General features: G+C 39.3%; 1 protein-coding gene across 1 annotated transcript in view; it reads right to left on the minus strand.

Annotated features, from left to right (window-relative positions):
* The window catches only part of LOC126426806 (RNA polymerase II subunit A C-terminal domain phosphatase SSU72), a 53,077-nt gene that overhangs the window by 15,655 nt on the left and 10,268 nt on the right, over positions 1 to 27,154 (minus strand). Inside the window, exons 3-4 of the mRNA XM_050088807.1 lie at positions 3,013 to 3,152; positions 1,943 to 2,061 (exon numbers count right to left, since the gene is read on the minus strand). Coding sequence (XP_049944764.1) covers positions 1,943 to 2,061; positions 3,013 to 3,152 — 259 coding nt within the window. The remainder of the gene's footprint in view (positions 1 to 1,942; positions 2,062 to 3,012; positions 3,153 to 27,154) is intronic.

The following is a 27,154-nucleotide window of genomic DNA, read 5'->3' on the forward strand; positions in this document are numbered from 1 at the left end:
TCTACAAGAACTCGCAGGGTCGGAAATGTCTCGCGTGTTTCTACATTTCTTCAGAAACCAAACTGATCTTCCACGAGGTTGGCTTCTACCAGTTTTTCCATTCTCCTGTAAAGAATTTTTGTTAATATTTTGCAGCTGTGATGCATTAAACTAACAGTTCGGTAATTTTCACATCTGTCAGCATCTACTTTCTTTGGACTTTGAATTATTATATTCTGCTTGAAGTCTGAGGGTATTTTACCTGTCTCATACATGTTGCACACTAAATGGAAGAATTTTGTCATTTCTGGCTCTTCCAAGACCTCTGCTGCCTTCACTGTTTCATGTCTCAAAGCTTCCCATTTGTCATCTACTGTATTCCTTTCCCCCGTCCTAGTCAGTCATTGCCCAAGTTCTATCTGAAACTATCATCAACTTCTGGTTCTTTCAACCTATCCCAGTCCCATCTCCTTAATTTCCTACCTTTTTTTTTAAATCTACAGTTCATAACCAATAAATTGTTGTCAGAGCCCACATCTGCCCCTGGAAATGTCCTACAGTTTAAAATCTGGTTCCAGACTCAGTCTTGCCATTACATAATCAATCTGAAACCTTATGGTGTCCCCAGGTCTCTCTCATGATTGTTAAACCAAATACCAGCAATGATTAAATTATGGTCTTTACAAAATTATACCCAGCGGCATCTCTTTCGTTCCTTTCCCCCAGTCCACATTCACTTAAAAATTTTCCTTCTGTCCCTTTCCCTACTATCAATTCCAGTCCTCCAACACAATTAAATTTTTGTCTTCCTTAACTATCTGAATAATTTCTTCTTTCTCATCATACACTTCTTCCGACTCTTCATTTACAGAGCTAGTTGGCATATAAACTTGTGCTACTGTGGTGGGTGTTGGATTTATGTCTATCTTTGCTACACGTTCACTATGCTTGGCTACGTGTTCACTATTCTGTTCTTAGTAGCTTACCTGCATTCCTATTTTCTTCTTCACTATTAAACCTACTCCTTCATTGACCCTGTTAGATTTTGTATTTATAACCATGTATTTTCACGTGACCAAAAGAACTATTCCTTCTGCTACTGAACTTAACTAATTCCCACTACATCTAACATCAACCTATACAATTCCCTTTTTAAATTTTCTAACCCACTTGCATGATTAAGAGGTCTAACATTCCAATCCATAGAATGCCAGTTTTATTTCTCCTGATGACAACATTCTCATGAGTAGACCCTGCTTGGAGAACTGAATGGGAAATTATTTCACCTCTAGAATACTTTATTTAAGAGGAAGCTGTCATCATTTAACCATACAGTAGGGCTACGTGCCCTCAGGAAAAAATTACAGCTGTAGTTCTCCCTTGCTTTCAGCCGTTTGCAGTACCAGCACAGCAATGCCAATTCAGTTGATCTTACAAGGCCAGATCAGTCAGTTATCCAGATTGCTGCCCCTGCAAATATTGAAAATGCTTCTGCCACTCTTCAGGAATCTCACATTTGTCTGGCCTCTCAACAGATACCCCTGAAGTGCTCAAATGCTCTACATGTTCATTTGTAAGATTTTATATTGTATTTATAATGCATATTGCTCTACATTCTACATATTTGTGTGTGTCACGAAGCCTCATGATAAATAAGATCTCAAAGTCCAAATAGTCTCATAAATCATGGGAGTAACTAAATAGGTACTCTTTTACTTTGCCTTTGGATTCAATTTTCCCGTGTATTACATGACTTATTCTTTCCTTATAGCCTGAACTGTGGCTACAAAACATCAGGATCCCATATTTACCAACAGTTTGAAATTAACTTTGGTCTAATCTCTGTTACTAACGAAGTGTAAATGCTAAAGAAAGAAAAAAAAAAGCACTAACAAAACTTATTTCACCAGAACCAACAGGTTATCAATCAGTGACCCACAAGATCTTATGGTCGGAGACTCACCATCGTAATCAGCTCACAAACGAGGAAGGCCCCTATCGTCGCCTCCTCGTGATTGTCCTGGATGTCAATGTTGATGACGTGGACTGCTGAGTTGTCAGTCGGTGTTCTGCTCTCCAGTGCTGAAACAGGCATTGGCAGGATACATCACATCCTCCATGAAGTGACAGGAAAGTGAGGGCTTTCAGGGCAGTGGCAACAAGTGTCATCCAACTAATCAGGACATATTTAAAAGGCCAGTCTATTTAATTTAACATAGTTCTCAGTAAAGCATATAGTGCTACGCAATGTACAAGGGTCATTCTAGATGTAAAGGAAGTTTTGATCTGACGAGTGACAAAATTCTCTCCTCTCCCCCCCCCCCCCCTTTCTGCCACCATCGTAACTGTTAGTGTGAATATGATAGTAGTTATTTGAAAAAGTGGAAATTATTCAACTCAAATAATGGAAGAGAACTAATTCATTACAATTATGAGAGAATGATATGCCAGAATTGGTGCCACACTTCAGTTTCATGAGCAGTTTACTATATTGACTCCCAATTATTGCTATTTTACATCATATTCACTTTCCAGTTCTCCCTTCCATATGAATCTATTCTACATGTGGGTTTTTAGTAACACTTTTCTCTGTGAGTGACATGTTTTATTTCCATGTATGTTCCTGTCAGTTACCAGAGAACAAAAAAATGTATACTGCTTAACAAAATCTGAATTTGATGATTATCTCTGTCTTCAAAACCATATCTGATGGTTTGGTGAAAGCCTTTTACTTCTCAATCGCTATTTTACTTGAAAGTAAATTCACGTTTAACTCACAGAATTTAAAATTAGAAAATTTGTGACGTGTGAACTTTCCTCCAGCCAAAAGGCATACACAAAAATTTTAAGACAAAATAAAATCATGCAATTACATCAGATAATAAATCACATATAATGGTAACTGGTGTAATGTATAAAGAGACTGCTATGATGTAACTTAGAATAAAATTTGCAAGATTAAGTAAAAAAAAAAAATCTACTTAGAGAATTCCTTTCCAATAATTACAGTGTCAAGTTGTGATTGGTTCTCACCTTCAATAACTTGGTCATAGACCCGTTCCTCGCAAGTGACGAGGATGTCAAACTTGTCCTTAGACGTCTGGAAACGCTCAGGCCTCGGTTTGATTCTCCTGTTACGGTCCAACATGTGGAGCAATCCATTCTGAGTGTAGCTGTAGTACGTGAGTCAAGGAGAAATGTAAACATGTACAAGAAAAAAAAATCACATCCAAAAGCAATTTCAATTACCAGATACAATCTCTGAAAACAAAAAGTAGGTCAAACAATTTTTATTTTACAAAATAATGACAATTTGTCAGTCAAAATACTGATACCCATTAATCATCTATGCAAGTGAGAACAATTTATCATTTGATGATCACATCTGGGGGCGGGGACGACTTCTTAAGAGATGGAGCTTACTTCTTAAGAGATGGAGCTTACAGCATTTTGGGAGGATGAAAAGTGTAAGAACAATATTTCTGCAAAAAAAAAAAAAAAAAAAAAAAAAAAAAAAAAAAAAAAAAATATTAGCACAAAACGTTGAATTTTGTGCTCTGGAGTGGTTTCTGTGCTGCAGGCTGAAAATTAATTTTGGAAATAATTCCCTATATTGAGGGTAAACCATTTCTCTGAAACATCCTTTTTCCAGAAGCACTAGACCTGCTAGGCGTGTATGAGAACTTTGGAAGGTAGGAGATAGTTACTGGTGCAATGGCAGTTCTGAGAGTGAGTCGAGCTTAGATAGCTCACACAGTACCGCATTTGCCCACAAAAAGCAAACATTCTCGGTTCAGGTCCAGGTCCAACAGAGCTTTAATAAGTCAATGTTTCAAAGTGCACACTCTGCTGTGAAGTGGAAATTCGTTCTGAATTTCATATGTTGATTAAATTGGTACTTTTGAACATAACTGGTTAATGCCAAACTGAAATATCTAACAAATGTGTTCACTAATTTCTCAAGACAAAGTTGCTTTGCCATCGACTCCCGAGAAGGAAGCATTAATCAGTGACATTTTTCAGTTGATAAGGGTCACTATTCGAAAGGAGCTCCTTCTTAATACGACAACCCTATCGGCTGATAAAATAGTTGTAAAACTGCGCCTGAACATTAATATTGACCGACCACAGTATGCAAACAGCTGCAGCCCATGGACAAAAATTTAAAAAAAGTTGGTGCAGCTGAATCTCTACATGGCTACTGGTGTATGCATGGGCACCTGTTCTGGGCTTGCTGTGTTCTGTGCTCACTTCATTGAAAACTGCAGGCAACTATGTCATTGCCCAATTGTTTCATCACCTGTCTCTGCAACAGCAGCATCATTAGCTATAGACTCTTTAGCTTATTACTTTGAGAAGAGCCATCTTGTAATGGTGGTGAGATGCCTCCTTTTTTCATTTTTGACCTGTTCATAGTTATTTTACCCAAATTATTTACTTTTCTTCAAATATGTCACCATTTTGACACAAACACTTTGCACGAAGTCTTATTTTTTTCTAGCCTCCATGATTACGCTATGGGTTACACGGTACAAAATAGCAATTAAACTTTTTTTTGTTTGCTTACAATCATCATAGATTTATCAAGCCTTGTACAAAATTAACTGCTGTTATTTAACATCACGTGTTTTAATACGTGGACTGCCACATGCTTAGCGACAGATGTTTCAATGCCACGCCAGCCCCAGCACACGGCATTAGCTGTGAGACTCTGCTGTGGCCTTTAGCGGACACACTGTTTCACGTGTGCAGTTATGCTGTAGCCACTGGTGGTCACACAGTGGTCAATATGTTGAACAGATAACCATTGTGTATTTCTCAAAATAAAGAAAATTACTACTATTAAGAAATTTACAGTGACTGTGGACTGATACATACAAAAAGATTTTTGAAGCACTGATCAAACAATGGAAAATCCAGGATGGACTGTAACAATACCAGAGAAGGAAAGTTGCTACTTACCATATAGCGGAGATGCTGAGTTGCGAAAGACACAACAAAAAGATTCACACAATTATAGCTTTTTGCCATTAAGGCCTTTGTCAGCAGTAGGCACATGAGCGCGCGTGCGTGGACACACACACACACACACACACACACACACACACACACACACACACACACACACATATATTCCTTCTCTGGTATTGTTTTTGAAACATTGGGCAGATGCTTACAGAAACCAGAAGTGGCATATTACAGCACTGCAATGTAAATTGTGTTGAAAGACAGTTTCCAAAGAAAGTTGTGGTTTTCACCACTTTAAATCATAAACCAGAAGTTTTTCACAAAATTGTAGTGTAGCTTCAACGCAACTTTTCCAAGTCTTGTAATAACTGCTACATGCAAATGCAAACAGGGCTTACACAGAACTCAGTAGCTATACTTTTTTATTACTTATACAATTACTCTCATCAAAGAATTTAATTTGAAGGTTATTATATGGCTCAAAAATTGGCTTTCTTGAGTAGGCACACAATTTGACTGGATTCATGATTTTCTGTCGAAAAGGTCACAGTTTGTAGTAACTGACAGGAAGTCATTGAGTAAAACAGAAGCAATATCTGACAAACCCCAAGGAAGTGTTATATGCCCTTGTTCCTGATCTACATAAATGGTTTAGCAGACAACCTGAGCAGCACTCTTAGATGGTTTGCAGATGTCTGTGTGGGTTGTGATGCTAAATAATGAAAAGTGCAAAGTCATCCACACGATTACTGAAAGTAATTCACTAAATTTTGGTTATAGGATAAAAAACACAAAACCAAAGGCTGTAAATTCAACTAAATACTTAGGGATTATAATTACAAATAACAAACTGGAACAATCACATGGATAATGTTGTGGAGAAAGCAAATCAGACTGTAATTTATTGGCAGAACACTTAGAAAATGCAACATGGCTACTACAGAGACAGCTTACATTACACTTGTCCACCTGTTTCTGGAATATTGCTGTGCAGCGTGAGAGCTGCTTCAGATAGGACTGACAGAGGACATCAAAGAATTTCAAATAAGGGCAGCTCATTCTGTATTGTAGTGAAACAAGGGAGTGTGTGCTGTGGATATGATACATAAATTGGGGTAGCAATCATTAAAACAAAGGCATTTTTGATTGCAGCAAGATCTTCTCATGAAATTCCAATCACCATCTTTCTCCTTAGAGCGTTAAAATATTTTGTTGGTGCCCGTCTACATAGGAGGGAGGGGGCAATGACTATCATAATAAAATAAGAGAAATTAGAGCTCGCATGAAAAGATTTAAGTGTCTGTTTCTCCTGCATGCTGTTTGAGAGTGGTATAGTACAGAAATAGCTTGAAGGTAGTTTGCCAAGCATTTACTCATGAACTGCAGAGGAATCGTGTAAATGTAGATAATGAGTTATACAGAAATTACACTCTCCAATCCAAGTATTCTGATAAATTGTAGGCGGAGCTACTGAGGTATTCTCTTCCTTTGGTTTTTAAATACTGGTGAATGTTCAACTTCCTGCCTGATGTCCACTGGCAACCTTTTATAGAGTTCTGCACCAGAATGCAAAAATACATTCTCAACACTAGACAAGGACGCAAGCCTGTACAGAAATTTTTTCGCAATCCCTTTTGCAGCTCAACACTGTGAGAAACCACCACTTCTAAAACAAAAGCAAAATGGCGAGTATACATCTCCTACATCAACAAAGAGGTCATTAGACAGGGCCTAAACTCAAATCAAGGAAGCATATCAGAGAAATTATCCCAGACATTTGCCTTATGCCTTTTAGGAAAACCACAGGAAACCTAAATCCTGACGACGGTACAGAAATATGAATCACCATCCTCTTCAACAAGAACAGAGAGTCTTAAGCAATGCGGCCCGTCACTCAGTCACTTCTTCCCAACAAGCAGTCTATTATTACAATGCAAGCAAATCCTTTGGTAAGGAGTGAGCAATAGCGCAAAGACTTAAGTTTTCGATAGGCCATACTTCTGTGAAAAGAACATGAAGAGTCATCAACTTTCTCACACATGATGCTTCAACCTTACTCAAAGACTTAACATGCATGTCATCTGGCTCTAAATTACTTCTCTACATTTATATTCACAGATTAGAATTACAACACTGTTTTGTCATAAGGGATAACATCTATTACATTTCCCCTTTTTTATCATGCTGCGCAAATAGTTTCAGTATTTCCAACGAAGTTGTCTTAAAACTATGCTGACCAGCCAAAATATTACAGTTGCATGTTGGCACACAAAATGTGTACATGGACAGCTATAAAAATTTTGCGAAGAGAAGTAAAGATTCTAAAATCATCAATTTCGGCATGACTGATCTGGTCAGTTTGCAAACATGTCATGCCCACGAAATATGAAAATACACGCACAAATCCTACTGCATCTCAAATGAATGACATCCATTTAGTATTTTGTGGTAAATTACTTTGATACACAAACAACAAAGGTACTCATAAAATTAATGTTTTCATTACTGGATGTCTTAGCTGCTGGCGAGTCTTCTGGATTGTATGGCAGTGAACCATAAAACATTTCTGTTCCTAACATTTCGGCCAGTGCAACTCTGGTGGAGCTCAGCCATACAACCTGAAAGACTCACCAGCAGTTAATAACTGTACTTAGACACTATGTATGAAGTGCATCTTTTTTATTATTAATATGAAAATGAATGTCACTTTTTTGTGTAAAAAACCTGAAATTAATTGCAATTATGATTAAACCCACAGTATCCAACAATTATGAAAACAACTAGAAAATAATTACAAAAAATATTTTTTCATATCCTCTTAAAGTTAGGTTGCAGCTGAACATCAAAAAGACAAAGAATGACAAAATAGTGTCGAACACTAACAGAAATAGCCAACAGAAGATACTCCTTGGGGTGGGGGTTACTTGTCGCACTCTTAATGCCATCCTGCAACAAACTGTTACCTACAGAACTTCACAGATGATCACATTACTGGATATAGTGTGTTATTTCCAGCCCTTTTTCATTTTTTGCTTAAGGGTATTGGTGTAGACTGCAGCCACAAATATGGTTGCCATATTCAAGTTGTGCTGGGGTTCCGCACATCACGGTGTCATATTGGTCCATTTTTGCAGCTCGATATGTGTGTTTTGAAGAAGTGCCACAGAAAATATTGAGAACATTATTTTGGCCCAATTCTATGAAAGTTCGCAGAACAGCACCAAAACCAACATTGGGCCAAGGAGTTGGTGCCATTTCCCATGAACAGCTTCACAGCAAAAATAAAATCCAAAATATATAGTTACTGCCACACAAATGTGACAAAAGTCGTGAAGTACATTCTAATATTGTGTCGGACCTCCTGTTGCCCGGCACAGTGCAGCAACACAAAGTGGTATGGACTCACCAAGTTGTCAGAAGTCCCCTGCAGAAATACTTAGCCATGCTCCCTCTACAGCTGTCCACAATTGCAACAGTGTTGTCAGTGCATAATTTTGGGCACGAACTGACCTCTCAATTATGACCCATAATTGTTCGATGGGATTCATGTCAGATGGTTTGGGTGGCCAAACTATTCACTCAAACTGTCCAGAACATTTTCCAAATCAATCTCTAACAACTGTGGCCTTGTCACTCATAAAAATTCCATTGTTGTTTGGGAACATGATGTTCTGGAATGGCTGAAAATGGTCTCAACGTAGCCAAACATAACCAGGACCCAATCCATTCCATGTAAACACAGCCCAGACAATTATGGAGCCACTACTAGCTTGCACAGTACCTTGTCGAAAACTTGGGTCCATGGCTTCGCTGGGTCTGCGTCACACTCAAACCCTACCACCAGCTCTTACCTATTTAAAGCGGTACTCATCTGACTAAGCAACAGTTTTCCAATTGTCTCAGGTCCAAACTTTACTATCACGAGCCCAGGAGAAGCGCTGCACGCAATGTTATGCTGTTAGCAAAGGCATTCACATCAGTAATCTGCTGCCATAGGCCATTAATTCCAAAATTCACAGCACTGCCCTGACGGAAGCGTCTGCCGTATGTCACACATTGATTTATGTAGTTATTTCATGCAGCATTGCTTGTTTGTTAGCACTGACAACTCTATGCAAACGCCACTGCTCTTGGTTGTTGCCCATGGTGAGAGGTGAGAGAGTTAACCTCTGAAATGTGGTATTAACGGCACATCCTTGACACTGTAGGTCGTGCAACGCTGAATTCCCCAACAATTTTCAAAATGGAACGCCCCGTGCATCTAGCTCCAAGTAAAGTTCTGCATTAAAAGTCTTAATTCCCGCTGTGCAGCCATAATCGTGTTGGGAACCTTTTCACAGGAATCACCAGAATACATACAACAGCTCCACCAATACACTGCCCTTTTACACCTTGTGTACATACTACCTCTATCTGTACATGTACATATCACTATCCTGTGACTTTTGTCATGCCAGAGTAAAGTCACAGTATTTTACAGTGCACACAGCAATGTTAAACGTAAAGTTTAGTAAAGTCACAGGCAATCATAGGTTGACATGAGCAAAAATTCTGTAATGAATAAAAATTCTATACACACATTCCAGGAGGAGGCAAATGCCCCATCTTGCCTCATCCCTTGCCCCTTCCCATTCCCACGGACACCGGTGCAACTAATTGCAGTGAGGGTTTTACAAGTTCTTGTCTAGTAACCATTAAGTAGCACCGGAGATCAACAGACCACAAGGAACAGGAATTGCTATTTAATCAAGGGACATATACAACAGTTGAACCCAAAGTTGTTTGGGGATATTTTCAGAGTATTTTCGTATAAGGAGCCAGTGGTTTCCATTGGCTCATTACTGAGTAATTGCGTGTCATTTGATTTCTTATCCCCATTTAGTTTTGTGACTATCGCACTGAAACTACCTGCACAGGAGTGTAAATGTCAATGATACACACTGTGTCTTGTTAGCAAGCGAACTTGTTCCAGCTGCACACGGTACTTGCTGTCGACGACAGTAATGCCCAATTTACGCTTTGCCATCAAGCTTCCATACAGTACTGCTCAGTTCTGCCTTAGGTTTTTTTCCCCAATAGTATTAGTTATACATTGCCAACAGTACAAAGCAGTATGCACTGATTAACTGGTGAAGAGGAGGAGGAGATTAGTGTTTAACGTCCCGTCGACAACGAGGTCATTAGAGACGGAGCGCAAGCTCGGGTGAGGGAAGGATGTGGAAGGAAATCGGCCGTGCCCTTTCAAAGGAACCATCCTGGCATTTGCCTGAAGCGATTTAGGGAAATCACGGAAAACCTAAATCAGGATGGCCGGAGACGGGAAACTGGTGAAGAGCTGGCCAACTTGCACCTCATGTGAGGGTTCACCGAATGCAACGGAAGAGTGGCACGAGCTGTTCCCGCAGCAATAACGACCGCAACACACTGCCTTTGATTGGCTTTTTTACTGTTTTGAAAGTATTTAAAAAAAAAACAAATGTAATAAATCACAATTACATCATTACTCTGTAATGAGGGAATGGAGATCACTCTTCCCTTACACAAAAATACTTGGAATGTATCCACAAATATCCTTCCCAATAAGGTATTTACATCACATGGAAAAAATTAAAAAGAAACGCATCCTATGCATGAAAATGACTTATTTAAAGAGATCGAAAGACTGAGAAGCCAAGATTGACGTGAAAATGAGGAGGTTAGTACTTTTATAAGTTATCACCACACTTCTCGAACCAATAACACAATTATGGCCGTTCACATCTAATATTCTTCACTGGATTTTCACATTACCAATGAATGGGCACATAATTCTTGATATGTGGTACATTATTTGTTCTGTCCAAATCTAGGCCTCTGAACAGCTTTTTAATTCACTGGATATAAGATTTGCCTATTATGCAAACTACTGTTTTTTTTTTCTTTTTTTTCCATGTAACCCAAACATTTTTCAACATCTGTGCCATCATAAGTGGGTTTCCTTGATTCAATTCTTAATTTTACCTTACACAGTTATGTTAGACCATTTATACATTATCCTGTAATGGTAGCCTATCATGTTTTACTGTGGCAGAGAGTTTTTCTTTCGCGTTCTCACAAGTTATTGATAACCAAATGCACATACTAATGTATTTTGCAGAGTTTTGTTCATAATAAATGCTTTTCACTTCACCAACACACAGTGTAAATGTTTTTATTCAGTTTGTCCAGGAGATTTGGGTAGTTTTTACCAGCTGCTGTTCTATCATATGCTAGGAAATTAAGCTCTCTGCTATCACAGAAAACACTTTCCATAACATTTCTGCCAGATGAAACTATGTATTTTTTGGTTTGCCTTTCCTCTCATTGTACTTCCACTGTGGCTTGTACAACAAATTCTTCGGAAGACTGCGAGCAGTCTTTCTTCAAAACTGTACAAAATTTGGTGACGACAGCCTTCTCGATCTCCTCAGTTGAGTCTAATTTACTGAGGGAATTTTACATTTTAAGTTTCAGGAGGAGGAAATAATACAATGGTGAGAAATTTTGTATATAAGGCGGACACTACTGTGTTCACACTTACTTTTCGAAAAGGAACTGATAATACAATTTTGCTGAGATATGTACGGAATTACTGCATGGTATGGAGAGATAAGAGAAAAAAAATGAATATTCATTGGATTCAAGCAAAATAAGCGTTTTAACACTTGTTGGTATAATTCCTTAATAACAATACTTCGTGAGGGCTCGAATTCTTTGTGAACAATGCAATTATTACCAAACAATGCAAACATTGCAATATTCTTGATTGTGTTGAGCTCCAAAGCTGGTTGAGACTAATGAAAACCACCACAGCTGTATTAACACATACTTATTATGTCATAGTTTTTTTTTAGATCATCACCAGGATGCTGAGTTGAACTAATATCAAGACAGCAAAGGTCTAAGTTCTAGTGCACCCAGCATACTGTGCTGAACGCACTTACTGCTCACCTACTTCTACTTAGTCATCAGCAGAATACTTCTGTGGTCTTCGTTTCCAGAACGTGTCTGTAACATTACACATGACAGCCAGACCTTTTATAGCACATTACTGGCTGGGCTCAACATTCTGATGGAGTTCTAAAAGAATGAAACTAGTCATAACACATTAAATATGTATGAAGACAGCGACATTGTTTTTCACTAATCATTAATATTAATGCAAAGAAGAGTCTCGTTATTGACGATTTTGGAAATCTGAGGTTTTTTCGGTCTTAGGGTCTGGCCTATTCAGCATTCTGTATATCAGTTACATTTGTGGCGATGACAAACTATCGGTCCCTGTGGAATCATAATTGCTCTAGGCGAAACATACAAGAAAATAAATTTAGCAACAGCTGCAGTGTTCTCACGGATACAAGTTGTCAGCTGGCCAAAGCATTCATCATTCTTCACTGCGTACTGTCATTCGCAGAAAATCAGCTATGTACTGATGCAAATCCCCACCCCACAACATGTGTGCATACTGGAAATAGTATATTTCTATACTCATTTTTGCAATTTGGGCTCTCTGAATATTTTTGAGTAAGGCCCTGCATGACATGTAACATTCCTTTTTGTAGTGTCTCCCATTGAAGTTCACTGAGCACCTACATGAGACATGCTAATTAAACAAACCTATCACGAATTTAAAAGCTCTTCTGTCTATCTTTTCAGTCTCTTCCACTCATCCAACTTGGTAAATGTCTTAGAGTGATGAACAAGGGTTACATAAGTGACCTCTTGTACGTTAATTATGAATTACACTTCCTAGAAGATTCTTTCACTACATCTAAGTCTGGCAATCTTCCATCGAATCAGATGAATTTGTTTGGTTCTTCCACCCTGAATCATTTCAGGCAGTGGCTCCTCCTGCAACCAGACTTCCTCCGAACTAACACAGCCTCAAAGCTCATTTTTCACATCAATAAAATTTTCCTATACTGATTGGGAAGTACTTTGAGTTCGGACACCACACAGATAATGTACCTAAATGTTTTCACTGTGTGTCAATGCAATAAAATCTTGAAGGGTTTCTCATCACATAACATCACAATGACCGTTTGATTTTTAGGAAGATTCCTCCCTCTTTCTATCTTCTGGCAAAGCACTGGTGTAATATAGTCTGCTTCCTTACCCATGTATCGGCTGCGGTCATTTAAATCTCATAAGAGCCACTCCACAACAGTTTAAAAGTGACCCACCTGACTGTTTACAAAGTTGGCAATCCACATTCGCCATCTGCTCTTCACTACAGTGCAAGATTTAAATTCCCACTGTTGATATCTAGATAAGGAGATGATCTGTGATACACTGGCACTTCACCTGACAGTGGAAAGGAGGAGGAGTCTTTCCAAAATGTCATGCTCACACTGCGATCTTATGCAGCAAGAAACTCGTGAAGAATTTATAACAGCATAGATAATTTGGAGCAACAAAGCGGCAAAGAAAATGACAGCAAACTGGCCATACAACAACATATATGAAAAGGGGGGGGAAGGTATAACACAACAGAAATTTTAGGATGGAAACAAGATACAAAAAATATCATCGTGCAACTGTCCATCTGCAGCTGAAGCATGAGCGCATATACAGATTACACATACGTAGGGGTTGTCTGATCTGTGTATCAACCAATGTTTCAGCCACAGGTCCCAGCTATGTGTGTGCAGAGGCCTGTCTTCTTACATACAGCAAACAAGACATTTAAAATTAAGAGTAAGAAAAAATAAACCAAAAATATTTGTCACAGTGACCTTTACATCCCATATGCTGAAATGCAACTATCATATTCGACTGACATACAAATTAAAAACTGAATTTATCATTTGTATAATTTAAAATTATTTGCTACATGACAAAAAAACTACAAATAAGCGTAGAACATGCCTGTTAACAGTCCAAAAAACAGTTTGCTCCAAATCTCCAAGTGACTATCCTCTCCAAACTATTTCATTTTCCGTATCTACTGCATCCTACACCCACATGACATACTTACACAGTTTGGTCACTTCCCCCCTCTTTTAAACCACCAACCATGCTTAAAGTATTCAAGGCTTGGTATACTATTATAATTTAATTTTCATCCCTCTCCTCAGTATTAAATAATTTTCTTGATGCTTCAGGAAGTGTCCTGCCAATCTACCCCTTCTTTTAATAAAACTCTTCCAGTAATTTTCTTTTCACCCAAATTTGACTAGGTATCTGTACCATAAAAAAATTGGAATAAAGCAAAAATGGGGGAATGCTACTCCTTGAACTACATAAGAGTACTAAAACCACTACTTTCAATAAGAAATTCCTGTCAATAGTAAACTCTGGCATTGAGGAGGATTTAATATCAAAATGACATTTATGTAGAATCAAAATTTTATGAAAAGAAGTAAGACTGAACATGGAAAAATCAGATACAGGATATCCAAAAGACTGATTGGTCCAAGCAAGAGAAAAATGTTAAATTCTTGCATACTCTTGGGGCAGAAGAGGGAGGGGGAGGGAGAGAATGGAAAAATACTGAGAAATATAAATGCAAGTTCCAGAAAACGGAAAAATTCTGTAGTTTGGCAGAAGAGAAAAAACTTTATTTGAAAGAGGTTTGAGATACTCCAAGTTCAAGATGGGACTCCATGCTGGGACGAAATTTTATTTTCTATGCATAAACCACAAAATTACTCATTCTGACCACTACAATGTACACAGGGGAAACTTCTACACTAAACCTGTTTTCCAGCTGAAGGATGGCTCTGCAGGTCTTTACTAGACACTGTCCTACTGGAGGTGGTACACCTTCGCCTTCCTCCACCTTTGCCTTAAACAGGGTACAGCATGCCACTTGTAACATTAACAGGTAATATAGAGGTGAAATAAGCAATAAGCAACAGAAAAATCCCAATGTAAATAATTTTTAAGTAAAGGAGACAACTCGCTGGATAGCAGACGTACTGAATTGTCAACAGGCATGTACTACTGCTCATTAAAGAATGTGTGTAAAGCTATTGAAGTCTCTAATCTTTTCCGAGTGCCTGTCAGTGACCTGACATTTCTACTATTCTGAATAAGTACCATGATTGATTCCAAATGTTTGGATTTGTTCTATCGGTAGTACACATTTGACAGTTGAAATGGTGCTGTGCTTAACTTTCAAATGTACATTTTTCATCTATCAAAGTTGCAAACTGAACTAACATTTCTAAAACTTTTACCACCTTTACTTCACTTGCAAACAGTATAAAGACAGCTACTGTGTTGTCCTCTCACCAAGGCAAATGGAACAGGTGGACAAGTCACTTAACTGGGACGAAATCTGATCTCTTAATGGTCACCGGACTGACAGTCCAGTGTGGATGGGTGAGACGTGCGATAGTGACATATTCGATCTGGGCCAGGTCACGGGTGCAAGATGCACAGCATACTTAGCCATGCGGGCACCGGGCCCGCCGCATCAATTTCTGAAAACAACTGCCGTCACAGTCAGCTGCCACAAGTGACAATGTGTCAATAACAGGGTTCTAAAAGAGACCACCACAAGTTAAAATGACAAAAGTGAAGGGTGTCTCTCAGTTTGTTACGTTTGGTCATACATCTGTCACTTGAAATGGTAGAAGACATACTTCATCTTAAACCCCTTGCAACTGATATCAGTACTTCAATTTAAAATGGATCAGTTTGTCTTGTATCTGGCATATTCATTAGAATGATCCCTAACTCATGCAAACAGGAATCAATAACGATTTTCGCCAGTCTATTCAAGGAAACTATCCTCAATTAATCGATACTTAAAGTGATTTAAAGCACAGGAAGTTTAACTAGGAATGGCTGACCAAGAATTAGAACCTGGTCCTACCACTGTGAATCCAGTGCCCTCACTACTGTCAGTTCATCCCTCCAAAGGTTTCACAGCTTTAGTTCTGTCACTGTAAACCCACTCTGCATGTTTGCTGTTTAATCTGCATATTGTTAAATTCATTTGTAAGTCTAGCTGCCAGGTACATGAAGTTGAATGGACTCTTTCCGGTAATTTAATTTTGTTTCCACTTTTTCCAGTTGTCTGCACATTTATCATGTCAATTCAATCTACTTTGTCTCTTGTAAAAGCATGTGCTATACATGCTGCATTCCTCTCAAGTACATAACTCCCAAATTCCTTCCACTCTTGCCAGCAATTGCTACTGCACCTTTCTGTCTCTCCCCTTTCTTGCAACAGTTAACTATATAATGCATTAACTTCTTTTGCTATTATGGTTTTCCACTTCTGTAGCTACACTCATATGTTGTTGCTCTGCAGTTGCCCATTCTTGGAGTACCAACCATATTTAGAATGAATCCATTCTACATTTTTTCCAAATGACAAAAAGACCTAATTCACCTGTCCACACCCAACCTGCTACAAAGAGTATGTTGTATGCACTGTTCACACAGATGATTTTCTTCATCATGCTTATGTTTGCATTTCATGTGAACTAAATATGTATTACAGCAACAGATTACATATTATTTGAAAAAAAGTAGCAGGCCTTTATAGATTACCTAATCAATGATGTTACTGAGTAGGTTGAACCTATCAATAATTAAACATCAGCTTTGACCTGTAACTTTAATGATGTGATGTGCAAGACCAGACAGGCACAAACAAGAACAGAACATTGATAATTTTTTGCCTGTATATTATTTTCTGGAATGTAGGATGCAGTAACAGACTCTTCTGTTGTGTAGCCCAATGTTTACCTTAGATTGGAATAGGACAATTTTGCTATGTTTTGCACAAGCTGAGAAATGTCAACACGAAATCTTGCAATGACTTACTGATGTGTAGCGTGGCCCACCTACATGGTCAGAATAAATGGTGACAGTTTGGCTGTAAGATGGTAAAGCCAATAAAAATAATGTCATGAGTATAACTACAATTTTGCTATGCCAAGACTTTTACAAACATCACATTCTGACAAGGGCTTTACATCCATCACTTTGATGGTAACACGGGTCAAAGCAGACTGAAGGTTTCAGCATGTTCAGTTTTTTGCCTAACCCATCTACATCTACATCTACATCTATACTCCGCGAGCCACCTTACGGTGTGTGGCGGAGGGTACTTATTGTACCACTATCTGATCCCCCCTTCCCTGTTCCATTCACGAATTGTGCGTGGGAAGAACGACTGCTTGTAAGTCTCCGTATTTGCTCTAATTTCTCGGATCTTTTCGTTGTGATCCTTACGCGAGATATATGTGGGCGGTAGTAATATGTTGCCCATCTCTTCCCGGAATGTGCTCTCTCGTAATTTCGATAATAAACCTCTCCGTATTGCGTAACGCCTTTCTTGAAGTGTCCGCCACTGGAGCTTGTTCAGCATCTCCGTAACGCTCTCGCGCTGACTAAATGTCCCCATGACGAATCGCGCTGCTTTTCGCTGGATCATGTCTATCTCTTCTATTAATCCAACCTGGTAAGGGTCCCATACTGATGAGCAATACTCAAGAATCGGACGAACAAGCGTTTTGTAAGCTACTTCTTTCGTCGATGAGTCACATTTTCTTAGAATTCTTCCTATGAATCTCAACCTGGCGCCTGCTTTTCCCACTATTTGTTTTATGTGATCATTCCACTTCAGATCGCTCCGGATAGTAACTCCTAAGTATTTTACGGTCGTTACCGCTTCCAATGATTTACCACCTATGGCATAATCGTACTGGAATGGATTTCTGCCCCTATGTATGCGCATTATATTACATTTATCTACGTTTAGGGAAAGCTGCCAGCTGTCGCACCATGCATTAATCCTCTGCAGGTCCTCCTGGAGTACGTGCGAGTCTTCTGATGTTGCTACTTTCTTGTAGACAACCGTGTCATCTGCAAATAGCCTCACGGAGCTACCGATGTTGTCAACTAAGTCATTTATGTATATTGTAAACAATAAAGGTCCTATCACGCTTCCCTGCGGTACTCCCGAAATTACCTCTACATCTGCAGATTTTGAACCGTTAAGAATGACATGTTGTGTTCTTTCTTCTAGGAAATCCTGAATCCAATCACAAACCTGGTCCGATATTCCGTAAGCTCGTATTTTTTTCACTAAACGTAAGTGCGGAACCGTATCAAATGCCTTCCTGAAGTCCAGGAATACGGCATCAATCTGCTCGCCAGTGTCTACGGCACTGTGAATTTCTTGGGCAAATAGGACGAGCTGAGTTTCACATGATCTCTGTTTGCGGAATCCATGTTGGTTATGATGAAGGAGATTTGTATTATCTAAGAACGTCATAATACGAGAACACAAAACATGTTCCATTATTCAACCCATCAACTCCTTCTTCCTACACACCACTTCAGCAAAACTAAACAGAAGCCTACTCATCAGATTTCCAAAGCAAGAGCAAGCAACATTAACATTACAGTTAGAAGAATCTTCTTATGTGAGGTCAATTTTGCTCAGCCACATCTGCTATATGAAAAAAAAATTAAAAACATTAATGGTAGTTATAATCCTAAATTCAATCAGTCTTTGACCTAACTAAGCAGCTGCTTTATCACCAATACTTGGAAAAGGATAGATTGCTACTCACTAAAAAGATAATCGCTGAGTTGCAGATGGGCACAATGAAGACTGTTACACATTATAGCTTTCTGCTAAAACCACCTTCAACAAAGAAAAAACACACACATTCACACAAGCCAGCCACACGTCACACACACGAACAGCAGCTCCAATGGGAATTCCACTTGCTTATGTGAATGTGGTCTTTGATGAAGGTGGCTCTGATCAATGCTATAATGTGCAACAGTCTTCCTGTTGTGCCTGCCTACAACTCAACATGTCTCCTTTATGATGTGTAGCGATCTATCCTTTTGCTAATATTGTTGATATTCCAAACTGGAGTTTCCATTGTTAGTTTTAAGAAACTGCTTTCATTTATGAACAACTTTAGAGGATTCATAATAAGAAGCCAGACAACTACTGTTTTACCATCAGCCCTAACACATACTACAGGATTGTGTTTTTTTCTTTCTTTCTTTTAAGAATATCTGCACTTTTTTCCACAGGTACCTACACAATATGACCTCAACTATAACTGTCGAATTGTAAGCAAGCATTACAACAGAGCTGACAATTAATATTTTCCAACTGGATAAAAGGACCACGGTTATCCAACTCGACAATCACAATTTGTAGAAAAACTGACACTTCTGAAAATGCAGTCTGGTATCATGTATGTCTCTATGGTTCAAACTAATGTGCTCCTTCCAGAACCTCACATCTGAATCCACTCAACTTACTACTACTACTACATGTCTTCCTACTGAGTCTATTCAGAAGATAAGCATACCTAGCCGCGTTATTTGCTTTACCGATGGAGGAGTCAAAGTGCAAACTCAATGTGCCACAGGTTAGACAAAATAACAGCTGCAACCCATTCTCCAAAAGCTGTATTCTTATGGCAAAGCACTGCCAAGTCTGACAAAACTTGTATCAACCACATTCTCATCTGGATAATCAGCAGTTATGTGAAACCCTTGGCATTCTTCACTTGTAGGGCTTGGTGTTGGCTGAACAGTCCACAATCAGCTCAAACATAAAAGCAGTCCTACTCTTATGCCTCCATTTCCCTCTCACCGATAACTTATCTTTCACAGCAGCAGCCTTTGCCTTAATTCCCTCATATGCAGCTTGGGATGAACTTTATTAAATCTAAAACTGTTGACATTTTGCCTAGTGCTGATTTTTAAGGCACTGTAGATATTTCCTGGAACAACCTAACTTGTTTCATTTGGTCCTCTTGGGTCACATGGCACATCCCTCCATAATTTTGTACTTGTCCACTGAGAAAGAATATTACTGCAACAGTTGCCATTTGGACCTACTAAAGGAATCCATATCGCATTGGCATTTTTCATAATCGTATGGGATACAATGCCAATTTGCTACACAGATACTCTGCCTGCTTTCTTACCATTACTTGATCTGGGGGAACACAAACAACCTCCTATGCTATCTTAGCTACTACCAGAACAAGGATGAGAAATAATTTAAAACATATCAGTATAAATGAACAGAATGACTTCCACACAACAACTATGATCTCAGAATGTTATGTACCAAAATGTGATCCATCCCACATGTTGTGCTCCTCTTACCTTCCATGACAGTTTTGCCTTTGGTTGCCTCATCCAGATTTATCACTAGCTTCACACACACCAAAGGCAGAGCATGAAGGGAGTACCCACAACTTATACCAGCTGGTATGCAGCTACTGTCTAGTTTTTAATGTCAGCATGCACTACTACAGAGTTGAATGCAGGCAATGTTCTTTACTTTTATGATATTAAGGATGGTCTACTGCTGAAGACATTGACACCGCACAAAAATAATTTTAAAGCACAACTCTGTCACAATAATGAACTAAACTGAAATGTGAGGTTTTATTAAAAAAGATGTTAATTCAATTGGCAGTAATACGATTATAACATGGTTCATGACCGAAACTAGAATTACAGAGCAACAATTGTGTGACTCCTGCTTGAGTAAACAAGTTTTGCCTGCACTATTTCCATTTCTTCTCCAGAATGTTTGTCCACTATACTCCACCATTTTGCCCAACTTTCCCACAGTTACAGTTTTACTTCTGGTCTACACTATTTTTGTTTCTGGTTAACTGATAATTATTTCCTAAATATCTTGCTTCACAAGTTTTCAAAATTACCTCTCACTAACTGCTCCCTGCCAACTCCGACTTATTTAATTCACGCAGGCACCTAGGGAGAACGTTTTTAAAACTGACAAACTACAGGGCTGGTTTCCTGATTTGATTGGAAATGGAGGAAAAAAGGTCCTATGAACATGTGTCTGGAAATGGACAGTGTGCTTGCAATAACAACAAATCATCTCGGAACACGGTACAGACCTGTCTCACATCTACGTCACAACAGGTGTTCAAAGTGGCCTTCATGCAATGCAATGCATGCGTTCACATGTTGCATCACGGATTGGCGCACTCTTTCACACGTTCTGGCCCCTCTCCGAATAGTGTCACAAGTGTTGTAAACACACTGTTGAAGTGTTTACACGTCAGAAACCCATTCAGCATACACCACACTCGTCAGTTGCCCCCAGCAGTAAAAATTCAGGGGGTTTAAGTGTGGTGATCTAGCAGGCCATGCTTCAGGACCTCTGCGTCATATCCAACGTCCGGGGAACACGTTGTTGAGCTGTTGGTAAACTGTAATGCAGAAATGGGGTGGTGCTCCATCATGCTTAAACCACATAACCTGTCATATCACCAAAGGCACATTCTCAAGCAGCCCACAGAGTATTCCACAGGAAGTCCAGGTATGGTCCTCCATTGAGCCGTGTGGAATAACAATTGGCCCAAGTATGTGAGACACCTCAACCATTCCTCCAAGACTGTGAACAGACCTCAGATGATGATCATGCAGATGAGGATCATGCAGATGAGGATTGAGGATGCCATTTCTGATAAAGATTACCTTGTTGGTAAAGAGGACTGATGACAGAAATCCCATAAATTTGATGGTCTGGTGCAAAAACAATTGACAAGATCCTTCCCGTATCGTGAAGTCCACTGCTATAGTCCTTGCACTTGTTGCAGGTGATAGGGATAGTAGCAATTGTCATGCAGCACACACACAATCATACTTTGGCTTACATCATGTTGGCAGGACACCTGACTGGAGCTTGTACTAGGGTTTGTCTCAATATCCTACAGAACCCAGTCTTCCAAATCTGGTGTAAGCACAGCCTGCTGCTCCCTGCACGTTAATCTGTCTGAAGGGACCCATGATCACACAAATGCCCAAAAACAGCTTGAAATGTTGTGTGATATGTGTGAAGGTACTTGTTTTGGTATAGTTGTGCTGCCTCTCAAGTCTTCATCTGCTTGGCCATACACAATCATCACCTTGGTTTGTTCCCAGCATGAATACAGTCTCATTTTGCTGCTTACAGAACACAGCATCAATCACATAAGGTACGCATGGCACATGGTCAGAGGAACAGTCATTCATCAGCGTCATCTAACATGGCAAAAACCCATTTCCGAATACATGTTCATAGGGCCTTTTTTCCTGCGGTCTGAACTATCATTGGCTCCTTCCATAATATATTGCTTTAAAGGGGGAATGTGGAGTCTGATAAAGGTCTAGGGATTCAAGGTAAAAAATTCTAACACTGTCAACCCTATTCATAGCAGTATGAGTCATTCTGCACTCACATTAAATTTACAAAAGCCACAAGGCATTTTCAAACGTAGCATCTACCAGCTGTCACATTATAGCAAACAAAACATCTACCAAGGCTCACATTACGTTACAAAATTAAGTTATTTCTATCAATAAAAAAATTTGAAATACGTAACTAATGACTTACAGAAGCCAACATCACTCCAGAACCTCCCTATTTTCCACTTTAATATGTTGAAACTATTATCTGTGGCCCAGAGAAGAACATCAAACAAACTTTGTACAAAACAAAAAGGGAAATGAAGAAACTCATGAAACTATATTGATTAATTAAGCTAAAGAGAAGATGAAAGAGATGAACAATGAAATTGTGGGAGGTGGTGTGCATGTGTATGTGTTCCCACAGACATTCAAAAGTACATGTAACAATATTATGAAAAGGACTACTCACCAAATTGTGGAGATGCTGAGTCGCAGATAGGCACAACAAAAAGACTGTCACAAAGAAATAAAGCTTTCACCCATTAAGGCCTTTGTCAATAATACGCGTGCGCGCGCACACACACACACACACACACACACACACACACACACACACACACGACCGCAGTCTCAGCCAACTGAAACCACAGAGAGAGAGAGTGTGTGTGTGTGTGTGTGTGTGTGTGTGTGTGTGTGTGTGTGTGTGTGTTTTTTCTTTTGTTTTTTTTTGTTTGACAAAGACATTAATGGCTGAAAACTTTATTTATTTTGTCCTGCCTATCTGGAACTCAGCATCTCCGCTATACGGTGAGTAGCAGCTTTCCTTTTCATGGTATTGTTACATTCCATCCTAGATTTTCCATTGTTTTAAAAGTACATGTAATTCACTTTCCTGTACCAATGCTCAACATCATATCACCATTGGAAATTGGTCACACAACTGAACACAAGGCCTATAAGTCAGGGAAAGACGCAGATTTGTTATTGTAGGTACAACTCCCAGTACTGCTGATACAAATAGTACATCAAAGTTTTGGGAATAACAGGTTCCTTTTTCCTTTCCTAAAAAAGACACCTTCAATTCCTAAAGCTGAGAATAATGTTTCACCTAAATTGGCCTTTCTATAAAAGTATTAAAAATGGGCATGCTAGTCATGAACCTAGCAAATTTGTGTTTTTGTGGAAAGGTGGTGATGTAGCAAATGGCACTGGCCACACTGATGATGTAGTCAAAGAAATTACTTTTGGACTCTACTTCGCTGACTTGCATGTCCCTCCAACTGTGGTGCTAGTTAATTTCCACAGCACTAAAAGGTGAATGGCAAGTTAAAATGCAGATCGAAAAATCCGGGTTGATACTACTGCTAAAGTGCCAAATCCGACTTTACCCTTGGTGACCATATAGCACTGGCTATCATATGGAGAAGCCAACTTGGTTACCACATTCATTTAAAAAGCTGCACAATGATTGTTGACAATATCATGTCCACACAATCCTTTAATTGGTATAAGTTGACTCCTACGAGATTTGCTTACGAAGATGCTGTATGGGACATGTATCACATCTAGTGCACAGAAGCGCCGAAATTGTTAGCTCCTTTTAAACAATGAAAAATGAGATGATGTTTTGCACCTGTGGGACCAGCTGACTCGATTACCTCTTCACTTCTGTGGACTCTCATCATTAATACTTTGAGTTTATGCAGATAGCAGTTGTTTATTTGTGGTGCTTCATTACCAACTTTGCACTCATAAATAAGACATGTCCAACAAAGAAACAAAAAAGTACAAGATCCATCACAGACAAGATAAAAAAACTAATGCTTCCATACTGATTGAGAAATACAACCTAAGAAGTTAAGCAGGACATATGGAAACCTATGGACTTGCTTTGCAGAGCTTACAAGGAACAAACCCAATAACACGAGGAGAACACATATTTCCTTCAGTCATTCACTGTATTTTTTTCTTCAATAAACAAACACTAATTTAATCGATGCCATACTCAAATTGTGGGTCGGCAGACTATGACTTATCTGTCATTCCCCTATCACTTCTGACAAGATTTATTTATGTGATAAATGCATCATTTCGCCACTGTTTGGAGACAATATTAAACTGTAGATTAACCTATAACTACACTGGTAAGTCAGTTTAAAGATTCGAGGAAGGCAATGGTGAACCTTTTATAGTACGACCACGTACATAAAGCAATGTAGTGTTCAAGTTGATCTTCAGGCTGATCCATTCACTTTCTCAGTCCTACTTTCTCAGTCCTACTTTCTACAGTAAGCTATCATACCTTCAGTCCAAAGTGACTTTTTACTTGAGACATACAAAGCCACGTCTTAAGTTTATTTACATATTTAACATGTGTGGGTGTCATATTTTCTTTTAATGAAGCTGTTCACCACTTTAACAAGATTGCAGTCACTATTATTGTGTGGCTGTATGTGCCCACAATTACTGCAGCCCTCCAGGAGGAATTGCTCAGTAACATCAAGTGCTTATCTGGCAATACCTAGATAGCACTGGAGTACCCCCCATGCCAGTTGCAGCTGTGCAATGTGCGAGCAACACTGCACAATGTGCCCTGCAACTCACTGGTGTTTAAGACCACAGAGTGTGGGATGGGGATCAGGAGTGGTGGTAAATGGCCAGCAGATCATACAGATTGGCTGGAGGGGAAACACTACTCTGGATGGAGAAACCACCACACATTATGTGTGACACACCACTTAAAGACTTCATCCTCACATCAAGCCTACTCAACATGAGTTATAACCATGTCAGTCAGCTTATTGAAGATATCATGAATGATTGAATCTCACTCCAGCAAATGAAGGGCAATGTGTGACATTACCAAGTCATCTCAATCAATGGCCACAATAAATTTGAGTAAGGGTATACTTGAAACATTAAGAATGTTTGCCATTCAGTACATTTAACAGCTCTCTTGTGGGTCACCTATCCATAGGTCTCTCTCTCTCTCTCTCTCTCTCTCTCTCTCTCTCTCTCTCTCTCACACACACACACACACACACACACACACACACACACACACACACACACACACAGAGAGAGAGACAGACAGACAGACAGACAGAGAGAGAGAGAGAGAGAGAGAGAATCGTGTTCATCCAGCACATTCCAACATGCAACAATCCTTCATCCACTCCCATACCATTATCCTCCTTTCCCGACTCATTCCATTCTAACATTCTAATCTTAATCTTACTTAACCCCCCCCCCCCTCACACACACACACACACACACACACACACACACACACACACACACACACACACACACACACACACAGAGAGAGAGAGAGAGAGAGAGAGAGAGAGAGAGAGAGAGAGAGAGAGAGAGAATTAGTTTTGACTGGTCCTCTCTTGTTCACACAGCCCTCCCTCACCGTGACTCTGTGCAGAAAAAAGTGTCTTCATCACTGGATCACCTTGCTCACTATCAAGTTTAAGTTAACTCCTGCCTTTAATTACATTCAAGAGCAATAAGGTGAGCAGCAGTCTGTCATTGAGATATAATTCCATTCAGCACTTACAATTAGTGGGGCAATTACTCTAAGACAGACATATTCCTGAACCTTATGACACAAAAAGATATCCTTTCTTTGAAGAGGAATAAAAAACAAAATAAAATATGAATAAAAATAAAAACTAGTGCTGCAAACTGACACTTCTGGTTTAATTATGTGAGGATATGTCAGTTTATTTGACATGTTGGATCCTCATTTTTTTAACCTGACAGACATTAAAAAAAAAGGAATTTAATTTTTTCACTCAAAATTGAAAATTCCTACCACAAATAAATCAGCCATTACACAATGACAGAACATTACGAATTACCTAATGAGCAATGAAACGTAACAATATATCATATATTTAAAGCAAAATGTGAAAAATGTGTCAACAGGATAAAAGCTCTCCTTTCTCAGTTTTCCAAGAGCACCACCTCTATTGTGCTGTTCTCCCCCTTTTTCTCTCTCTACAGTCAACACAACAAACAGGATTGAAAAACAAAGCAATACAGGGTGTTCCAAAATGATCTTCACAACTTTGATCAATATACAGGGCTATTACAAATGATTGAAGCGATTTCATAAATTCACTGTAGCTCCATTCATTGACATATGGTCACGACACACTACAGATACGTAGAAAAACTCATAAAGTTTTGTTCGGCTGAAGCCGCACTTCAGGTTTCTGCCGCCAGAGCGCTCGAGAGCGCAGTGAGACAAAATGGCGACAGGAGCCAAGAAAGCGTATGTCATGCTTGAAACGCACTCACATCAGTCAGTCAAAACAGTGCAACAACACTTCAGGACGAAGTTCAACAAAGATCCACCAACTGCTAACTCCATTCGGCGATGGTATGCACAGTTTAAAGCTTCTGGATGCCTCTGTAAGGGGAAATCAACGGGTCGGCCTGCAGTGAGCGAAGAAACGGTTGAACGCGTGCGGGCAAGTTTCATGCATAGCCCGCGGAAGTCGACGAATAAAGCAAGCAGGGAGCTAAACGTACCACAGGATGGTGCTCCACCGCACTTCCATCATGATGTTCGGCATTTCTTAAACAGGAGATTGGAAAACCGATGGATCGGTCGTGGTGGAGATCATAATCAGCAATTCATGTCATGGCCTCCACGCTCTCCCGACTTAACGCCATGCAATTTCTTTCTGTGGGGTTATGTGAAAGATTCAGTGTTTAAACCTCCTCTACCAAGAAACGTGCCAGAACTGCGAGCTTGCATCAACGATGCTTTCGAACTCATTGATGGGGACATGCTGCGCCGAGTGTGGGAGGAACTTGATTATCGGCTTGATGTCTGCCGAACATTTGTGAATGCCTAAAAAAACTTTTTGAGTTTTTGTATGTGTGCGCAAAGCATTGTGAAAATATCTCAAATAATAAAGTTATTGTAGAGCTGTGAAATCGCATCAATCATTTGTAATAACCCTGTAGTTCAGAAACTGGATAGGTAGAAAGGTGGTGTTCGCAGCATAATATTATCACA

Source organism: Schistocerca serialis, chromosome 11 (genome assembly GCF_023864345.2).
Source record: "Schistocerca serialis cubense isolate TAMUIC-IGC-003099 chromosome 11, iqSchSeri2.2, whole genome shotgun sequence".
NCBI classification, from domain to species: Eukaryota; Metazoa; Arthropoda; class Insecta; order Orthoptera; family Acrididae; genus Schistocerca; species Schistocerca serialis.